At 41.7% G+C, this 21,852-nt stretch overlaps 1 protein-coding gene across 2 annotated transcripts in view; it reads right to left on the reverse strand.

The window, feature by feature from the left end:
* Positions 1-2,494: 2,494 nt before the first annotated feature.
* Positions 2,495-21,852, reverse strand: part of fra10ac1 (FRA10A associated CGG repeat 1) — a 53,362-nt gene continuing 34,004 nt past the window's right edge. Inside the window, exons 11-16 of one of the 2 annotated variants that reach the window (XR_015079228.1) lie at positions 17,314-17,423; positions 16,403-16,453; positions 13,477-13,561; positions 10,268-10,336; positions 3,221-3,302; positions 2,495-2,657 (exon numbers count right to left, since the gene is read on the reverse strand). Coding sequence is in view for 1 of the 2 variants with exons in the window: in XM_085994804.1 (XP_085850930.1) it covers positions 10,294-10,336; positions 13,477-13,561; positions 16,403-16,453; positions 17,314-17,423 (289 nt within the window). In the remaining variant the exon portion in view is untranslated. Of the gene's footprint in view, positions 2,658-3,220; positions 3,303-9,541; positions 10,337-13,476; positions 13,562-16,402; positions 16,454-17,313; positions 17,424-21,852 lie in introns of those variants that run through there. The other variant, XM_085994804.1, reaches the window with a different exon arrangement.

Genomic DNA, 21,852 nt, shown 5'->3' on the forward strand with positions numbered 1-21,852 from the left:
TTCAGGTGAAACAGCGATTTACTTGTACTTCTTGCAATTTAGTATACTGTATTCGCTGCTCACGATGCGATCTCCTCTACATTGGGGAGGCCATACACAGATTGGGTGACCGCTTTGCAGAACACCTCCGTTCAGTCCATAAGAGTGTCCCTGAGCTTCTGGTCGCCTGTCACTTTAATTCTCCGCTCCACTCCCACTCTGACCTCTCCGTCCTTGGCCTCTTACACTGTTCCAGTGAAGCTCAACGTAAGCTCGAGGAATAGCACATCTTTCGATTAGGCACTTTACAGCCTTCTGGACTCAACATCAAGTTCAACAATTTCAGACCATAACCTCGGCCCCTATCATTTTTTTTCTCTCTCTCACATGGCAGCTGTCGATCATTCTGCCAGTGCCATTTACACTTCATCTAGAGTCATCTTTTGTTTCTTAACTTGTCCCATTACCATCTCCTTTTGCCTTGCACCATCATCTCTTTTGTCTCTTAATCACTCCTGCCTTCCATCTTATCACAGATCTTCCCTTTTGTTCTTTCCTCCCCTCCCCCTGCCCCTATACTTGCTTAAAAACCTGTTACATCTCCAACTTGTTCCAGTTCTGACAAAAATCATCGACCTGAAATGTGAACTGTTCCTCTCTCTACAGATGCTGCCTGACATGCTGAGTATTTCCAGCATTTTCTGTTTTTATTTCAGATTTCCAGCATCCGCAGTATTTTGCTTTTGTACCAATGTAATAATGACGGAGTGTAGATCTGTTAGATTAAAATAGCATTGACTTCATCCCTCTGATTTGATGACACTATTAGTATTGCTGCTTAGATATTGTAATTTTGCAAGTGTGGACAATACAGAGGAATATGATGTTGCAAAGCCATTGAGACACACATGCGTGGGTATAAGCAGATTGCTTTGAATTGGATTGGGAATTTAACCAAGCTTTAAAGATGGACTTAGATTTAACTTTTAAATCTTCTGCTTATCCAAAGTATACTATATATGGTTGGTGATATTTATTCTTCAAGGATATTTGCGAAAACACGTTTCACAGTTGTCACAAAATTCTAACTATTAAAGAGTTCAATGAATGTTTGGCTTATATATTTCATGCCACACTCCCTAATGAAGTATATGGCAAGAGATTAATTCCAAGAGATTGCTTCATTCTAAGAGACTGTTCGAAGGAACAGAGAGGAATGCGATCTAATGGATATTCTGTGAAGCATGTAGTTTAAAATACTGTTTGGGCTTTATAGTATATGTCTGGTAATTTTGTTGTTATATATTAAAGTGCAAATACATGTGATTTATGATTTTAGCCTGAATTAATCTAGTTTGCTTGCTGGTATTTTCTTATATAGGAAACTTTGTTATATCCGGCACCGATGGGACCGAGCTGTTGCCGATCTATCAAAACTGCCGGACATACAAAGTTAATGTTAAAGCATACGGAGGTTTTCATCTCCGTATCTGACAACAAACACTGTTGCTTAGCAACAGCTTCTAAACAGTCGGCTGCAGCTGCAAGCGTCTCTAGCTGAAGTTGTTGCTATAGCTACAGACCTTGCAGTGCCTGACTGGGGAAAAAAAGCAACGAGAACTAAAAAAACTTATAGAAAACGGCTCCTGATTTTTGCCGTTAGATCGAGTATTCCGGACATATAACCTCCGGATAAACCAAAGTTTCCTGTAAAGTGAAGACAATTTGGGAACCTTGCGTAAATTACAGTACACAATTTACAGCTGTCAGAGTTAATTACTACACCTGGCCTACTTTACTGTATGGAAGGACAGAAATACACGGATACCGTTATCAGATCATAAGGGGCACAGCACACTTTCAGAAATGGTCATTAGCATTTGAACAGGAAAAGTGAGAGTCTGAACAATAACAACTGTACGCTTCTGATGTTCTAGCTTTTGTTGGTAACGCATGACAACTGTATTATTTTATAACTGTATTTGAAACCCAATGAAGCAGTGTTAATTTTGGCTAGAAAGGCAGGGTTAATTTTCTTTTTTTTTAAGTTTATGTTCCCAGTCTAAAATGTGCATAAATAAAAAGATCAGCAGTGCAGTAGAACATGGGTCATCATGATTACACTTGGGTCCCGAAGAATGTTTACGTAGAGGAAAGAAGTTAGTACCGATCCCAACAGCCAGCACATTGGATTGCTGAGATTTTATAGTCTCACTGTTTTAAATTACAACATATATGAGCAAATTGATATGATTGCTCTAATTTATGATTATTCTGAGTTCAAGACATGCAGTCCAAGTTTACTTATAAGATGCAAAACTGAGGTGCTACAGTACCACCGGTGGCAGGAAAGAGTAATTACAGCATAACAAATTTATATTGTTATTAGTTTCCTTTATAAATGTAGAAATAGGAATTTATAATGGAAGTTGTCAGAAAGTGCGCAGAAATGTAATATTTTTTGAATATATTACTAGTCAATCTCCCATGGCATTTTAGACTTTGTCAGAATATGGTCTCTCTCTTACCTGTCTCTGCTGTCTTGCTATTTCTCTGTCTCATCTCTTCTGCTTCTCTGTTTTTCTTCTCTCTCTCCATAACTTTCATTTTTGCATCCATTTGTATTTTTCTTATTTTATTCCTTTTTGGGTGGGGAATGATGGATAGCATGACATGGTCTGGTGATTAAAGAAGCCACCAATGGCTACAGGTTACAACTGAGGTGGGTGTTGCTGGGAAAATATGGTCTTCAGTGACTCCCTTCCCATCTCACCTCAAGCATCCCAACCCCTTCGCCTCATCACCAACGCCTCTCACTGCCAGCAATTCCCCTACCTAATGCCCTTTCAACTACGTGTTCTACTCCTGTATTCTCCCCTTCCTCTGCTGTCCTTCACCTCAACCTTAACCCTCCATCCACTTCTCCACTCAATCCTCATCAAAGACAGGTGACAAGTGGCTAAAGGTCCCCTTATCCTTAACACGTTTCCCTTCCTCCTCCTATCCTCATTTTCTACATATTTTCCTCAAAGAGGCTTTGTTTGCTTTCGAAATTCAACTTGTGCTTACAAGGAAAGACTTGTTTGCCTCTTTCTATCTGCATCTAACACATAAGGTGTTAGAAGTTAAAATGTCTGTCTCACAGGTGTAAACAATTAGCATTTATCTGTCCTAAGTTTCACAGACAGGAATTTTAAGTCGATCTAGATAGATAATAGTTTGATTTTATATTAGTACTTACAGTTAAGAAGCAAAACTTTTGACAATTTGGGAAGCAGAGCTGGTTGGAGCATAGATGTTTCTCTGTAGTACGGGTTCAGGAGCTGGGAGATCCAATATTAGCGGGACGTGTAAATACAGTGTCACAAATTTACATAGGCAGTTTCTATTCTAAATGGGAACAGAGGAATTTGTAATGGAAAAAGTTGACGGGAAGTGTTCGCAGTCTAGGATTTCTAATATATTAGATATATAAAAAAACTGTTGAATGAATCATTGTATTTTGATGACTTCAATTTTATTACTTCAATACAATTTGCTCTTCAGAAATATATTTTATTTACTCAGTACTTTTTTTAGGGCTGCTGGATGGTTGCATTCAATTAATAAATGTGTTCCTTCTGATGTCAATCTTCTAGATAGGTTTATGAGGAAAATCCTATTAAGGAAACCAGTTCTCCAACTTGCTCTCCTTTAATTAAACATTTGGTGCATTCTTCACCTTAACAGACATAGAAATAAACCTAATCAAAGTAACTTTCTGAAAACCTGTCTAGTGACAATTCTACTCAATCTATACTAGTGAACACTGGGCCACACACCAAGGAATTCCAAAGGCTTGCAGTTACTGCAGAAACATGGCAATACTGTACCACAGCATGTTGTGCTTTTATGCTGCCTCTTCCACAATAGGATTACATTTTAAGAAGGGCCTAGTGAATTAGATTTACCTTTTTGTGCTAAGATGATCAGAAATCTTACAGCTGAGTATTAAGCCACATGCATTTTTACAGAACTTGTGGTCCAACAAGACGATAAAATATTGGGCCGGATTTTGCGACCCCTACGGGTGCACACAAGGTGTGTACGCGCCCGTAGGGGCTGCGCAAGTGCCGGTTTCAGGCATGCGAAGCGCATGCGCTGAAAACCGGCACTTGCGCTCATCCGCATGGCCAAAAAAAGTGCCTCTGCGGGTGGAGAGTTGCGCTTTTCCTGCTGAAAGGCCATAGAATTCTTACACCTGGTAAAAACAGGCATAAGGCCTGCATTTACCAGCATAAGAGTTTAAAATAACATTAAAATAATTTTTTTCAATCAGTTCAACATTAAAAAAATCTGTGCAATAAGGTAAGGTTATTTTCAGTCCCTTTACATTTATTTATTCAAAAAATTAAATTTTTGTTTAGAATATTTAATTAAATGGCATTTTAATTAATTTTAATTATGTAATTAAAAAAAAATTATTTAATGTTTTAGTGTGTTTTTAAATGTGATCCCCATTCATACTTCTGACAGTTCTGTTCGTACAGAACTGTCAAATGTATGAAGGGGGATTCCCTTCTTTCACTGGTTCGCTCAGCCCACGTGATCCCAGGGGTGCTTGCGAACCGCATGCATCCCTGGGATACCTGGGCCTCTGCGCATTTTGAAGTGGAGAGGCCCACGATCGTAAGCCTCGGGATCTACAGAACCAGAAGGTAAGTTCGTAGATTTTTTTTCGATCGGAGGCATCCGCCCGCAGGAAGCCTCCAATTGGAAATTCAGGGTCATTATTTAGAGAAGAAAATCTACAGGTTAGAATCAATTATCACTAACCATAATTAACTATTATGTTGGCAATAAAAGGTTATGGAAGACAGCACACGGACAGTAAAGTATAGACCAAGATTTGCATTATTTAACTGAATGATCAATTCAATTCAATTTTATTTGTCATATATGCAGCAGACGTGTGTACTGCACAATGAAATGTTGATTTTTACGAGTCCTCCCAACATTGGAATAAATATGGCATAACAATGATAAAAATACTAATAGAAATGCTAATAGAAAGACAGTAATAATAAATAAAACAGTAATAAATAATAAATTAATCGTTCATGAGTCTTATGGCCTGGGGGTAGAAGCTGTTTCGAAACCTGTTGGTACGAGACCGAATGCTTCGGCCATATGGCAGGTATTGACTTAAAAATTAGGCAATGCTTAGCACTTGTGTTATCATAAGTGGATTACAATTACTAAGTATTCCTAATTTTGAAAATATATATATTTTAATGTTCACTGAAAAATTAATGTGTATTTCTAATTGGTAATTTAAGCAGAACCAGAGAAATGTACAGAACTACATTACATCAATTTTTTTTCTTTTCAAGTGTTTATCGAATTCCCTCTTAAATGCCTTTGACAGCCATATGTAGTAAAGCATCCCATACCCCAACAACCGTGTGAAAATAGTCCTTCTAATACTCTTATGTATCTATACTAATACTGAATTTATGCTCCCTTGCTACCGATTCACCGACCCTATTTACCCTTTCAGAATTTTGAACACTTCTATTCAATCTCCCTTGCTGTAGTGAATACAGGAAACTTTGTGCTATCCGGAGGTCAGGAATCCAGCATTCTCGAGCTACCGGCAAAACCGCGCTCCGAAAACTGCACCTCAGTAACCGGCAATGTTGCCGGTTACGAGTCCGAGTCTCCAACAGTTGCCGAGTTCGTCAGTGGGGGTAGTTCTCCAAACTGCCACTACTCAGCCTCTTGGCGCTATCGGAAGTCGGAACACCTCAGAAACCCTGCATGTGGAGTCTCACTCTCCCATGCTGCCAGATAGCCTCTTCTGATCAGTCATTTTTCAGGGTTCCAGTACTGTTTCTCCAACGTTGTTACAACTCATTGGGTTGAATTATGGAAATCCCAAAAGATCATCCAACCAAAAGGAAGAGAGTGGTGTTAACTTTAAAGCAGAAAATCGATATATGTAAACAACTGGAATTGGGAGCGAAGCGTGCGCACATTATGAATGAATTCAAAATCGGTTCGTCAACAATGTACGACATCAAAGCGCAGAAGGATAAGCTGCTCAAGTTTTATGCAAGCTCGGAAACACCTAACAGTGTAGAGAAACGGCACACGCTTCATAAGCCTAAGCTTGAAGAGCTGGATACCGTGCTTCATGAGTGGTTTTGTCTGAAGCGTTCAGAGGGTGTTCCGATTTCCGGACCCATGCTAATCGAGGAAGGGAAGGATTTCTATGCAAAGATGGAGCTCACTGAGAAGTGTGCTTTCTCTGATGGATGGCTATCGTGCTTCAAGACACGGCATGGGATACGACGACTCGATGTTTCTGGGGAGAAATCAGCTGATCACGACGCCACAGAAGAATACTGCGAATATTTCAATCGGATTGTGAAGCAACATAATTTGTCGCCAGCACAGATATATAATGCCGATGAAACTGGCTTATTTTGGAGGTGTTTGCCAGAATCAACACTTGCTGGGGCTAGTGAGGCTAATGCTGCAGGTTACAAGAAAAATAAGGATCGTGTAACTGTGCTAACATGTGCGAACGCTGCAGGATCACACCGGGTTAAACTGCTCGTCATTGGGAAGTATAAAAATCCCCGTGCATTTAAGAATGTGAAGCACTTACCTGCGGAGTACAAATCTCAAATGAATGCTTGGATGGATAAAGAAATCTTTTCAAATTGGTTCCATCATACTTTTGTTCCATCTGTGAGGGGACATTTCCATAGAATAGGGAAACCTGAAGATAGCAAATGCATTTTATTGCTTGATAATTGTAGAGCCCATCCGCATGAATCAAAGTTGGTTTCGGGAAATATTTTCACCATTTATTTGCCACCAAATGTAACTTCTCTCATACAAGCCATGGACCAGGGCATTATCCAAATAATGAAGTGTCATTACAAGAAAGACTTCCTACGTAGACTGATAAACCAAGATGACAGTACAGGTATACAAGCATTTCAGAAGGCATACAATCTTAAAGATGCCATCTTTAATGTTGCATGTTCCTGGAAATTGGTGAAAGGTCACACTTTGAGACAAGCCTGGTGCAAATTGTTGCCTTCTGTAATGTTTGCTGAAGGTTCTTCTGCAGAGGAGGAATTTCATGGGTTCAATGTTCATCCGCGGAAGACTGCAGCAATGGAAATGGCTGGCATGCTGAAAAATGTAGGCCCAGCAAACCCTCTACGTTACCTCAGTGAATGTGATGTTCAGCAGTGGGTTGATGCAGATAGAGAAGTTGCTGTTGTGCATTTGCTAAGTGATGATGAAGTAATGGATAATGTTTTGAATCCAAAGAAAAAAAAGGAACGTGTGATGGAAACTGACGAGGATGAGATTTATGAAGTGAGGTTTCTTGGGCTAAAGCTGCAGAATATTTTGAAGGATTACTTATATTTGCTGAAAGCCATTCTTGCTATTCTGCCCAAGAACTTATGCAGCTCCATGTTCTGCATTCCAACTTTCTACAAAAAAGGCAAGCGTCCACAAAGCAAGCAGACATCCGGGACATGTTTAAGAAACCTTCCAAAAGAGTTGGAGCAGTGGAAGTGCCTGAAGAATCTGTTGAAGTGCATGATCCTGATGACCCAGCTGGCATGGATATTCCTGATGAAATAGTTCACAGAATCACAGAAACCCCACAGTGCAGATAGAGGCCATTTCGGCCCATCGAGCCTGCACCGACACATATCCCACCCAATCCCTGTAACCCCCACATATCCCACCCTATCCCCGTAACCCCACGTATTTAATCCCCCTAACACTAAGGGTCAATTTATCATAGCCAATCAACCTAACCCGCACATCTTTGGACTGTGGGAGGAAACCGGAGCACCCGGAGGAAACCCACGCAAACACGGGGAGAATGTGCAAACTCCACACAGACAGTCACCCGAGGCCGGATTCGAACCTGGGTCCCTGGCTGTGAGGCAACAGTGCTAACCACTATGCCACCGTGCCGCCCTGTTGTCTTGGAATAAGTATACAGTCAACCACCGTACAGTACTTTATACTGTACTGTACAGTCGTTTAAGTTTTGGTGCACTGCAGTCATTTATAAGTTTTGTTTTACAGTACTGTTAACAGTAAAACAAAACTTATAAACGACTTAAGTTAATAAAGAGTTATGGATTACCATCAACTGGCAGTACTGTACTTAATCAAGCATCTTTCACCATCCATTTAACACAACATTCTGTAGGTGAGTACAGTCCCCAATTACTGTATATTGCACATTTCTTGAATTTTACATTTTTCTTTGTTAAAAATAGCCTGGGTAGATAACCCCCGCTCAGGCATCCGGAGCTTTTCAAAAAAATGGCAGTAGCTCAGTCCCGTCGGTGCCGGATAGCACAAAGTTTCCTGCACAACACTTTTTAATTGGAAAAAAGTTTCTCATCAAAATGATATAATTTCCTGCCTGGCTTCATCCTATGTTGTTGCTCTTCCATGGCACCCACATCCTATCGTTAATGAGGTGCCCAAACTGCACACAATACTTCAAAACTGCGGCCTAATATCTCGTACAAATTCATTTTAACCTCCTTGTTGCAATATATGTAAGCTCCAGAATTACAAGTGCCCTTTTACACCTGTGTAATGAAACCCGTTTGTCTTGCCTGTATTCGTTTTGCACTCATGTATATTACCCTCCCCCACACGGTGTATAGTTTCACTTCCTCTTTCCTGACTAACCTGGAAGATTCCAGGTCTTGGCTCTGCCCCTGACTTCTCTTACATAAAGATCCCAGGATCTGTATAACTCATTCCTGCGAGCCAGTCGGTGTGTTGAGATGTTAGCTCTGATCTTAGTGATTAAAAGCCAACTTGTTAAAGTCTATAACTTCTAGTTTTGTGGTTATTGAAGGCACATCAACCTGCAATCCTGCTTTTAAAGATCTAATTCCACCCCCTTGATTACTCTGGTCCTCCACTACAATAAGAACAGTAGAACTCACGACACATTTTCATTCTATGCTCTTTTTCCCCAAAGCGTACTGCTTCACATTTGTCTATGTTTGAACTGCATTTGCCACATATTTGCCAAATCGTTTAAATTGTATGTATTCTGCTGAAATCTTCTGCATTTTGCCATGCCCTAATTTGGTACAGGAAACTTTGTGCTATCTGGAGGTGAGCTATCCGGCAATAATCAGCCGCCGTTTTTAATTCTTTGTTTGTTTTTTTTGCTTTGTTTGAACAGTCAAGCTGTGCAAGGTCTGTAGCTATAGCAACAGCTTCAGCTACAGAGCTTTAGGGCCACACCCGAGTGTTTAGAAGCTGTTGCTAAGCAACAGTGTTTGTTGTCAAATACGGAGATAAGAATCTCCGTATCTCTCAACATTAACTCTGGAGAGTACGGCACTTTTTAGGCAACGGCAGCAGCTCGGTCCCGTGGGTGCCGGATAGCACAAAAAGTTTCCTGTACTCAGTATTTCCCTCTATGATGCTCAAATCATCTGTGTATATAGAGAACAAAACAGTTTCGCCTCATGAGATTGTGGACAACAAATGAGAAAAAGATTAGCTATACCCTATGAAAAACTCATTTAATTAAAAAACTTAAATGTGCAGTTTATTTGAGGAAAATACAACAGCATAATAAAGGACATACTGTTCAAATCAAAAAGTTACAAAAGAAACAGAATTCTTGTATCTGAACAATTGGTTCTTCATTTATAAAACAGAAAATCTAATTTAATGCTACCTTCATACAATAAGCTGACAAGTCACTGGTTATATTATAGGATTTCATTGATAAATAATTCCCTTACCCACACACACCAGAACAACTAAAAACAGTAAATAAGTTAATAAGTAAAGCTTTGTGGTCTTGTTGCTGTGTTTAAGGAACAAATCTACCTTGAGTTATTAAAAGATATTTTCTGTTCATTTGGAGTATTCTTACCATTGAAACTTAACAATTCAAAATGGATTATTGAGAAGTTGGAGATGTTAGTGATTCCCCAAGATGATCCCAACATATTACTGTACATAGCAGGTAGCAGCTCTTCTGTGAAAATTACTGTGAAGTTAACTTCAGCAAAACATTTCTAGTTATGTTCACAACTCAGTGTTTTGGATTCTCAGTTTTCAAACTTAATTATATTCTGGGCTTTTCAATCTTTAGATTTAAATGTGAAAAATAAAATTTGTTGCCTGTAAAAAATTAAGTTTGAGTCCTAAAAGGTAAATTAAATATTTAAGTAATGATTGAGGAAGCTGCTTCTGGAATAAACTGAATGAAGCAATTAACCTTTGATATCCTCTTCAAAGCACATATCACAGAAACATGTCTTCAAAATATTCGTCAAATTCGTCCTCCCTGCAGATGAAGAACAGGGTTTAGTATAGTTTTCACTTCATAACTTCACCTCCTGTGGCATTGCTCACAAACAAGGAAACAGTCCCTCTCTTCCCGCAATTGTCGCTACTCACCTCCACTTTCTATTTCTGTCTCCAACTGCTTTTTTCTTGTCTTCTAATCTTTGACTGCCTTTTTCCATGCTTCTCTCACACTCTAGTCATCATGGCTGTACCTCTCTCCAACTCTTTTTCATGCTCTTTGAGGTTTCTCTTTCCTTTGGTCACCTCTCAGTCTCCAACTATCTGTTATATACTCTGTCTGCATGCCTCTCCTTTCCCATATTCCACTTTTTCTCTATATATATTTGCAGTCCCAGCCATTCTTTGCTCCTTTTTGAAAAACATTGAAAAATTCCTTGCACTTTCAGGGAGATCTGGAACCAGATTCACGTTTTGACTCGAATAGGTGCAGAAGTCATTTAATCTGTCCATAAGTAAGAGGAAGGGGAGCAAGAGGGCCAGGGTCTGTGATTGGGATGGAGGGGTAGCTCAGACAGGGAGAGCTGATGTGACACATCACCTCAGATTGGATGCTCTTCCGCTAGATATCATGCTGGATCTGGAGTCTTGGACCTGATCAGTATTAAGAGTGCTCAAAAAAAAAATGGTGTGAATACACAGATGAGGAAGAAACTGGTGGGTTGGGGTTGGCCTGGGTCTGCTACTGGATGTGGGAGGGATATGGTGGGGAGAAATAGAACCCATTCATCCACACCGACAAGGCTTGAAGGGAGAGGTCAGCGTCTGGAACTGCTGCGGACTCAAATATTGCTTTTGCCACCTTGCATCCACTTGAGGAACATGTGGCTTCACACTGAGACTGTCACTGCATTAGGACGGAGGTTGGCTCCATAAGCTGGCTGGGACTGCGAAGAAGCTGTATTTGTGCAAGGAGCGGCAGTACATAAGGCTCCTAGGCCAGCTACATGGGGAGAGGCTGACAGCAGAGACATTGGGCTGGCTTTTCTCAATGGGGGTGCATTGGGGGCAGGACTGCTGGTTATTGGGTTTCAGTCCCGCCCCCAACAATGTCCGGCCAACCCACGCTATTTTCCCTTGATTGACCTTGTTAAGCCCGCCCTGCGGGCTTAGCCAGCCAATTAAGGGAAAGCCGGTGACAGGACGTCAGCGTATGACATTTCATCTGTCGAGAATTTTTGACAGATGAATTGTCAGCGTTTGACAGCTTTGAGAAGCTGTCAAACACTGACAATCTCTGTTCTAAGGTGAGCCCTTGCACAAAGACTCACCAAAACCTCTTTCCTCAGCAGAAATCAGATGACTGTTGCATCGGAGAATGCAGCAGCCATTCTGTCATCTCTGCCGTTGAGATGAGGCACCTCTGGATCCCCAAGGGTTGAAGCCTGCAGGATGAAGCAAAGTAAATTTTTTCTAACACTTTACACTCGCCTCTCATACTTACCTCTCCACATTTGCACCCATCACTCACCTCCACAGCGGACTTTTCAATCCCGCTTACCCCGCAGACCCACTGCTCGCCTCGCTGACCCTGGTGAGGTACACAAGTGTCGGGAAGCCTGCACTTGCAGGGGTAAAATGGGGATAAGCCTCTTAACTGCCTGTTAGGCTGTAATCCCCTTCCCGCCTCGAGGAGACAGGTCCCTGTGAGAGTCGGGACCCGCCTCCCGGGAAGATGGCACAGAGGCGGGTTCGGTACCCGCTCCCAGTTTCTGCCATTTTCCCGACAGTCCCGCCTCCCAGGGCTGGGAAAATTCCCCCCACTGACCGCGAGTGGGAAATTCGCCCCAGTAACCACATGACCGATAATACATTAACAGTCGCATGGTTCCCACGATTCAATGTTTGGATGCAAAACACAATCTTTTTTAAGATGGGTACATATCAACTACAACAGTTTTCATTCAGTTTATTTTATTAATTTGTTTAGTAGGGATCAATGGGTTGATTCCTGTGGTTGGGATGGAGGGGGTGTAGAAAAATGTTGACTATGTTTTCGCCATTCATTACAATTTGCATACCTGGCTAGATCACCTACCAAACAGGAAGAAATTATAATTAAGCCTGTCTTTTGAAGACTTCTAAGGCAGAATTGCATGATTGTTGCCTTTCTGCACTATGCGTGTCCCTGGTCGGTTATTCTCAGTTTTTCTATCTCTCACTGATGTTAACAGTACATTGGGTGTTCTCTCCATCAGGACACATGCCTTTTTCAGCTAAAATAACAATTTTGATGTTTTTGGCACAAGTTACTCTCTGGACATGTTTTAAAATAAAAAGCATGGCAGGAATAAAACAGATGGCAATTATTTAAAAAAAAACTACAATCCTCACAGAAAAACAGTTAACAATTAGCAACAAAAAGTCTAAATGTCAAAGATTAATACAAGTTTTGCTACAGAAGGAGGATATTCAGCCCGCTGTGCCTGTGTCGATGGCAGCTATGCCACTAGAGTTATCTACTTCTGCTGGAACACAGACTCATTAAAACCAAGTGCAGTGAAGAAAACAAACAAGATCTCGGTGTATAACTAGGGAGTTAGAACACAAGTCCCAGTGAGTTAATAGTGTGCTTGTATACAAGCACCATTTCAGCTGCACATAAAGGACTGTGTACAATTCTGGTCACCATATTATAGTGGGGACTTCCTGGTTTGGGAGAAGATACAGAACAAAGTAGCTAAACTGATACCAGGGGTTGGGCATCTAGCTACATGAGACAAAGGAAACTGAAAATATTTACAGAAAAAGCAAGATCTTATTAACATTTTTAAGATTCAGTGGTAGATACAAGCTGAACCCTAATAAATCATTTGGCATAACCAAAAACTCCAAAGAGGGAAGATAAACAGACAGTTTAGATTTAATTCCTTCCTATACAGGGTGGTGAATGAGGGGAATAGAATGCCATGGGAGGCAGTGGAGACAGACAGTTTTGGTAAATTCATGCTTGTGTGATGATTCTGAATTGTTGTGCAGCTTACATCCTTTTTAATGATCATTGCCACTGGGCTTTTTGCATCAGCATTATTTTGCGTATACGCCATAGCAAAATCTAGAATGCTAGGCTAGTGCTAGTTCCTGGCTTTTTAAATATATAACTTAAATAGGAAAACATACCTGGTCTTATCTTCAACAACCTGAGCTGGCCCTTTCCAGTATTCAGCCTCTGAGGGATTATCTGCATCCGGTTTATCTTCTGACTCTGATTTAACAATTATATTTCAGAAATAAGTGCCATAACACTGAGCAATTACATTTCAAAAGTACATCATGACAGAAATACAAAATAAGCAAATAGTGACAGAATTTCACTAAACTGGCAGATTAATTTACGATTTTTTTTTTTTTTTTTTTTTTTTTTAAGTAACCCAGTAGCTGAAGTAAGAGCACCTGACTACATCCATTTGCTTAGCAGAGGTAAGGTGCTGAACTGTAACTGTGGTCTGACTCACTTCTGGGTACAATTGGTAAACACAGCTGAAGAACCTATTCATTGCGGAAGCACAGCTCACACAAGTTGCTGACTAGGCCAAGTTACTTAAAGAAAAGCACAACAATAGACATGCAATCAAGTGAATTACTCAAGCCAAGGAACAGAGTGACGTTGCAATGAAACTTGTTTGAAATTATATCTAGTCCACTGTAAAGAATTGTTAAAGTTCTTTATTAACATGAGAATTTTACTCAGCAGCAATTGGTTTAAATATCAATGGTCTATTTCTAACAGAATGTTTACTGTTCCAATCTTTGCTAAAAATTGTAGTGAGTCACAACATTCCATTTCAAAATGGACTGAAAACATTGTAAAAGGAGCAACATCTGCCTGCAGTACCAGTCCTGCCCATAGGTAGCGCTGTAAACAGATTTCCATTTTAAATCCGTCACAGTATCGTTAGTTGGAACTGCTGGTTTCAATATTGTAAACCGACTTTTGTAAAATGTCCTGAACTTCCACACAGTAGCCACCTGATGGTGCTGTAACAGCCTCTTCCAGTAACTTATCTCGGGAAAGCTGAATAGCAGCCACTCCCCTCGTCCGGACTTCAGAAAGCCAAATGGAGAATCTCTGCAAAGTTAAAAGACTTTCAACAACCCGTCTGAAAGAACCACCAACTCCAGAAAAATGTGAAGTAGATGTGCTTTATCTCTTTGTCCTTCCTAACCCCAATATTTCTTTCTTTTCAACTTTTGTAATGCCCTTGTCTAGCTGCCTCCACCGATGTGGCACATTGCAATTACTGTAGTTGAAAGAAACTTCACTCAGTGATCGGTATAACTATCGTCGATTGAACCTTGTGCTCAGTGCCAAGGACCACTCCCATAAGCAAGGCTTGCTCGAAATGAACAAAGTGTGATCCTATATGCACAATATCTGGCAACAGAGAGTTGCTCAGGGTCCAAACAGAACACTAATACAAAAGCAAAATACTGCGGATGCTGGAAATCTGAAATAAAAACAGAAAATGCTGGAAATACTCAGCAGGTCAGGCAGCATCTGTGGAAAGAGAAACAGAGTTAACGTTTCAGGTCGATGACCCTTCGTCAGAACTGAACAAAACACATTGGTTACTGTAATTTGCTTATTGGAAACAATACAGTTCTCCTTGTCTTCAGACAGATGAATAATCACTACCAGACCGTGTAAATTAGGCTATAATCTATGAATCAGCTTAATTTAGAAGTAAACAATAGCAAAAGAACGAAAGTGGATTTTATTTAAAGAATGTTGATCCATTGAACTTGTTACAAAACAAAAACAATTTTAAAATCCAGCAGGCTTTAAAAATAAAAACTGTAAAGGCTGAACATCGGAAAGAAAAATAGAAAATGTTGCCAATACATAAAAGGCCAGTAGGCATCTGTACAGACGAAAAACATTTCAGGTGTAAGACCCTTTGTCAGATTGAAAGTAAAGGTTTTCAAGCCCTTTTGTAGGGTGGGAGAGAGCAAAAATTGAAGGAGGGGGGAAGGAAGAATAGACAATAGAAGGCGAGGGGGAGAGAAGAGGAGAAGGAGGGGAAAGAGGAGGAGAAGGAGGGAAAAGAGGGGGAGGGAAAAGAGGAGGGGAAGAGGAGAAGGAGGGTAAGAGGAAGAGAAGGAGGAGCAGGAAAGAAAAGGGGAGGAGGAATGAGGAGGAGCGGCAGGAGAAAAGAGAACAGATACGCCAATCACAGAGAACTTAGTAAGTTGAACAGAAGAGCAGGAACCTATGAGATTGGATAAAATATCATCTCAGTGAATTACTGAAAATAAAATAAAAATATGTATAAATAGATGATGGAAAAAAGCAGGGGACAGGCCCATACATAAAATGCTAGAAGATAGGAGAAAAAAAATGCAGGAGGAAAAAAAGAGAAAGGATGTAGGAGATAAATTGCACTGATTTAAACATGGTACAAGAATTTTAACTGTAGATTTTCAAAGCTGCTTATGCATTGTGACTGGATTTAAAAGGCAAACCACCAAACCAAAACTGCACAAGCAAAAATACTTCAGTTCTGTCACACATCTGCGACAGTTTTTTGTAAAAATAAGATGCCAATGGGTAGAAAGTGACGGAAAGAAAGGGCTTGTATTTATATAGCTTCCATCATGTCCTCAGGTTTTCCCAAAGTGCTTTACAGCCAATCAAGCACTTATGAAGTGTAGTCACTGTTATATAAGCAAACATGGCAGCCAGTTTGTGCACAGCAAGGACCCACAAACAGCAGTGATATGAAGGACCACTTCATATGTTTTTGGAGATGTTGTTTCAGGAATAAATGCTAGCCAGAACACCAGGAGAAATCCCGCAAGATTTTGTGCTCAAGTCCTGCGGTGGGGCTTCAACTCATGACCTTCCGACTCAGAAGCGAGTGTGCTACCACTGAGCCAAAGCTGACATCCTATATACAAGTTAATTTAACAGATTAAACCTTTACAGGGTTCCATATAAGCAGGTAGGAACCATGAAATGCCAACTAAACAAAGATATGTAACACTAAAAGCAAAAAAATCCACAGAAACTATTGCTGCATAGCAGGCACTGTTTATGAAAAACTACCTTGGTCAGAATCATCATCACAGTTTTCTGTTCTGCTGCTGGAAGATTTGCCTGCATAAATAGAAAAAAAAATTTGTATCAATTGGTAATCAGTTAAATATAAGACTCAGTTAAATAATTTTAAACTGACAGATGGCAAAGCCTCTACCTATATAAATGGGGCACTGTGGGCACTTAACCAAGAAACCAGATCTTTAATCCCACTCTGAACTGCTGTTCATACTCAAGCTTCCCCTGAAGGAGATGCTTCAGTAGTCTTATGCTCTATAATAATCCTGGTAACTGCATGGACCTTGCTATATCTGTACTCTGCTCTCGTCAGTGACTGCTGTAAGAGAAGAGTAGCCTTGATCTCCTTGCAGTCTGCCTTTGTCTTCGAATAAGCTGGGCACAGTCCTAAAATGAAAGTATCTTGACTGCTGCCTGGGAACCAGGCATTGACCTGTATGATAGTGTTACTGGTCGATAACAAGTTTCAGATTGATGGAATGGACCCCCATTCTGCTCACATAGACCACAGCACTGTGCCTGGGGGCCCAGGTGGCCACATGGATATCAATGGTTCCTGGACTCTTAGAAATCCAACAATGTGGTAAAATTGCACAGCCCCATCAAACTGCTGTTGCTCGTGTATGGAAAAGGAGATGAAAGTGCTGGCTCTGCTGGACAATGAATCAGTCACCTGTTTGATACATTTTTGGACAGCAAATTACCTAATATTGCAAGGATCCAGAGGTCAGAGCCATGACTGCCACTGGCAGTTCCGTGTCCAGGGTGGGAATCGTCTGCAAATGGCACAGCTCAATAAATTGGAACCTCCAGCTCAGATATAAAATTCCAACCACTCTGCTTTTGTACAAAATTACCTTCAATTAAAATTGCTGACTCAGTATAATTTTCTTGTCACCTACCCTTGCTTTTAGAACTGTGCTTCTCTGTGGTCTTGGATCTTTTTTCTGCTGGGGCATCATGGTGGTGTTCCTCGCTGTGCTTCCTCTTTACGGCTTTCACTTCTTTCCTCCTTCATCAATTTTTAGTAATAATAGTACAATGTAAAAATACTGATTTCTGCAAACATCGCACTGTCTATATTTTACACATATAAATGGAACCCTTATTACCTCAGAGATGAGCCATGGTGGTAGCCCTCTCACCCGAGTCAAAAGGTCACGAGTTCAAGCCCCACTCCAGAGACTCGAGTGTATAATCTAGGCCAGCACTTTAGTTCAGTACTGTTGGAGGTGCCATCTTTTGGATGAGTCAATAAACCGCAGCCCCTTCTGCCCTCTCAGGTGGACAGAAATGATCCCCTGGCACTATTCCAAGAAGAGCAAGGGAGTTATCCCCAGTGTCCTGGCCAACATTTAACCCTCATAAAATTTATTATAACAAATTATCTGGTCATTTGTCTCATTGATGTTTGTGGGACCCTTGCTGTTTGCAAATTGCTCGACAAGTTTCCCTACAGTGACCACATTTCAAAAATTAATTAGCAGGCAGTGAAGCATTTTGAGAGAATGGCAGTGACTTTGCAGCACTAAGGAAGGGTGGTCCTGAAGTTTGGCAGTAGATTGGTGGGGCTTCAGTGATCTTGAAGCACCATGACGATGCTGGGATTTAGCAACAAGAGGGAGAGTTGTGTGCTTTGGCAGTATGGAGAAGATTTTTACCACTCTTAAGGGACAATCTGAAGTTCAGCAGAATATGTGTAACGTCCGTGTGTAATTGAGACACGGACTGCAGGAGTTGGTTATAACAGGTGTTTACTGAACGGAGACAAAACTGGAACTACTATGCAAGGTTACCGCACAGGCTTATATACCGGGGTGGTCACTACTGGTACTGCAGTATACAGGGGCTGCAGAATATAGTTCCTTCTTCAGGTTACATACACTACAATTCCTCCCCTTTTAGCTAAACAGTACATAACATTCGATTAATAATTAAATAACATATTTACAATTACAGTTGCTATATACATTAGCTGAAGTTAATCAATTATAAATTCAGTCTTTGAGGAGGCTTCCTGATTCTGTCCGGATAACGCCTCTTTGGGGCATCAGGTTCTTCTGGCAGTGTTGATTCGGGATCAACGTCGTTGTTTGGTTCGTCTGCTTCCAATATCGCCGATTATGAGGTAGATGCAATTGGTACTTTGGTTTCATCACCAGGTGTATAGGATCGCGGTGTAGATTTGACGTTTTCCAGTGACTCTAGAATCTGGTCAGCATGGCGTCTTACAATGCTCTCTCCAACGTCCACAGTATACATTAGAGGTCCTTGCCGTGTGCAGATCGTTCCTGGCTGCCATTTCTCTGTGCGGTAGTCCCGGGCCAAAACCGGTTGACCTATCTTGAAACCCCTGGTTGGCCTTCCATTCATATTCTGAAACTGCCTGTTCTCCACATCTCTTCTGATGTTTGGCTTAACCAAATCCAAGCGGCATCTTAGTCTTCGATTGAAGAACATCATGGCTGGAGTTTGGTTGGTAACCGCATGTGTCGCATTCCGGTAGGCAAACAAGAAGTTATCCACCTTGTGTTGTAGGGGTATGTCTTCATTACACATTGCCTTGATAGCCTTCTTGAATGTTTGAACGAACCTCTCAGCCAATCCATTGGTGGCTGGATGATATGGGGCGGATGTGTAATGCTTAACACCATTGTTCTTTAAGAAGCTCCGGAACTCTTCAGACACAAACTGTGGTCCATTGTCGGAGCAAATCTGTTCAGGCAGCCCATTTCTGGCGAATATGGTTTGTAAGACTGTGATAGTTTTTTCTGTGGTGGTTGAGGACATTTTTATTACCTCTGGCCACTTTGAATGTGCATCCACCGCAATTAAAAACATCGAGTCCATAAATGGACCAGCAAAATCAATGTGCACCCTTTGCCATGGAGATGAGGGCCACTCCCATGGATGTAGAGGGGCTTGTGGTGGGGCATTTTGGACCTTCTGGCATCCTGTACAGCTCTTGGTCATCTCTTCGATTTCTCTATCGATTCCCGGCCACCACACAAACGCTCTGGCTAAGTTCTTCATTTTTACCCCTCCCAGATGACCCTCATGAAGCTCATTGAGCACTCTATCCTTCAATTTGGGTGGAATTACTACTCTGGATCCACACAGCAAGGATCCTCGGCACACTGACAGCTGTTCTCTTCTCGGCAAGAATGCTGGCAACGGTGGTTCGCCATGTGCTGGCCATCCCTTCACCGTTAAATCATAGACCCTGGAGAGTGTCGGGTCATTTCGTGTTTCCTTTTCTATGTTTGCATTCATCACAGGTAGACATTTGACTATGGTCGAGTGGAATATCTCCACAGGATCCACTGCAGGTGCTTCTTCCACCGTCGGCAACGGTAGGCGCGACAATCCATCAGCATTCCCATACAGTTTAGTTCCTTTGTACTCGATGTCATATTGGTGTGCCCCTAGGAAAAGGGACCACCTCTAGCCGTTGTGCTGCCATTATCGGGACGCCCTTCTGAGGGTTGAAAATGGAGACAAGAGGTTGATGATCAGTTAGTAGAGTAAATTTCTGTCCGTGCAGGTAGTGATTGAACTTCTTCACCCCCCACACCAGGCGGAGGGCCTCTCTGTCAATCTGGGCGTAGTTACGCTCGGCTGAAGTTAACGAGCGTGATGCAAAAGCTATCGGCCTCTCTGAACCATCAAGGAATTTATGTGACAGTACCACTCCAATGCCGTAGGGAGACGCATCACACGCCAGTCTTATCGGTAGTGATGGGTTGTAGTGAGCCAATACTTCTCTTGAAGTGATCAGGTCTTTACAATTCTGAAAGACCCGCTTACATTCATCGCTCCATTTCCATGCTACTCCAGTTTGTAGTAGGGCGTTCAGTGGGTGCAGAATTGTGGACAAATTCAGCAAAAACTTATGGTAGTAATTCACCAATCCGAGGAATTACCTCAGTTGCGACACATTTTCAGGCGCTGGAGCCTTAACTACTGCTTCAATTTTGTCAGGGGACTTATGTAACCCCTCATCATCAATCACGTGGCCACAATACGGTATCGGTTTCTTAAAAAACTCGCACTTGGGGTGATTGGCTCGTAGCCCATGTTCTCTTAGTCTACTGAGCACCTGCTCTAGGTTGGCAAGGTGTTCACTGTCATTTTCACCTGTCACTAGGATGTCGTCCAAGTAACACCGAGTCCCCGGGATCCCTTGCAGGACTTGTTCCATCGCTCTTTGCCATATCGCCAGAGCTGATGCTACTCCGAATACCAGTCGATTATACTGGTAAAGACCTTTGTGAGTGTTTTTCATGAGATATTTCCTAGAGGATTCTTCAACCTCCATCTGCAAATATGCTTGTGCTAGGTCAATTTTTGTAAAATGCTTCCCTCCAGATAGTGAGGCGAAAATATCTTCTATCCTCGGAAGAGGATACTGTACTGTGTGAAGGACTGGGTTCACAGTCACCTTGAAGTCCCCACAGATGCGAACCTTCCTTGGCTCCTCAGACTTATTGTTTAACGTTTTCTTCATGACAGGAATGATGGGTGTCGCCCACTCGCTCCAGTCTACCTTAGATAACACGCCTGCATTCTCCAGATTCTCCAGCTCTGCCACGACGGCTGGGCGAATTGCATACGGTACCGGTCTTGCTTTGAAAAACTTGGGAATTGCATTCTCTTCTATTTTTATCGAGGCGGTTACGCCTTTAAGAGTTCCCAGTCCTTGTTGAAATACCTCTTTAGCGTTAGCTAAGATTTTTGACAATCGTCCAGGTGGGACGTCGTCATCCTTTTTACCAGCCACAGTCAGTGCCTGAATGGAGTGCCAGTCTAAACTTATCTTTCTGATCCATTCACGTCCCAATAACGGTGGTCCACCATCTTGCAGTATGTACGGATACAATTTCTGTATTTCCTTGCCATTGTATTCGACAGGCACCCTTATTTTCCCTCTGGGGTATACTTTCTGCCCCGTATACGTCTTCAAGACAATGGATGTGTCTTTCAAGGGTATGTGTGAGAATAGCCGCTCGTAGTCTCGTCGATTCATGACGGTCAGGGCTGATCCTGTATCCAATTCCATTTTGACTTGGGACCCTGCTATCGTGAGGGTGACCCAAATGGTTCGGTGATCCTCTTTTGCGATTACGTTGTGTAGTTTGAGACAGCTTAGTCTCTTGTTCCCGGATTCACTATCGCTCTTCTGGTCTTCGGAACTACTGTCCGTCATCTTTTGTACTTTCCTGTACTGTTCCTTAGTAGCCTTTTTGTTGTCGTTAGTCTTCTTCCCGGACCTGCAAACTCGTGCAATGTGTCCCATCTTTCCGCATTGCCTGCATATTTTGTCCTTGGACCAGCAGTCCTTCTGGTCATGGGTTGTTCTGCCGCAGCGATAACATTTTTCAAATTCCCGTGTCATTTCATGGGTGCCGTATTCCTGTGGCTTTTGCTGTATTTCCACAGCT

The sequence above is a fragment of the Somniosus microcephalus genome, chromosome 8, assembly GCF_052327205.1.
Source record: "Somniosus microcephalus isolate GS21.2 chromosome 8, FLI_Smic_1.0, whole genome shotgun sequence".
Taxonomy (NCBI): Eukaryota; Metazoa; Chordata; class Chondrichthyes; order Squaliformes; family Somniosidae; genus Somniosus; species Somniosus microcephalus.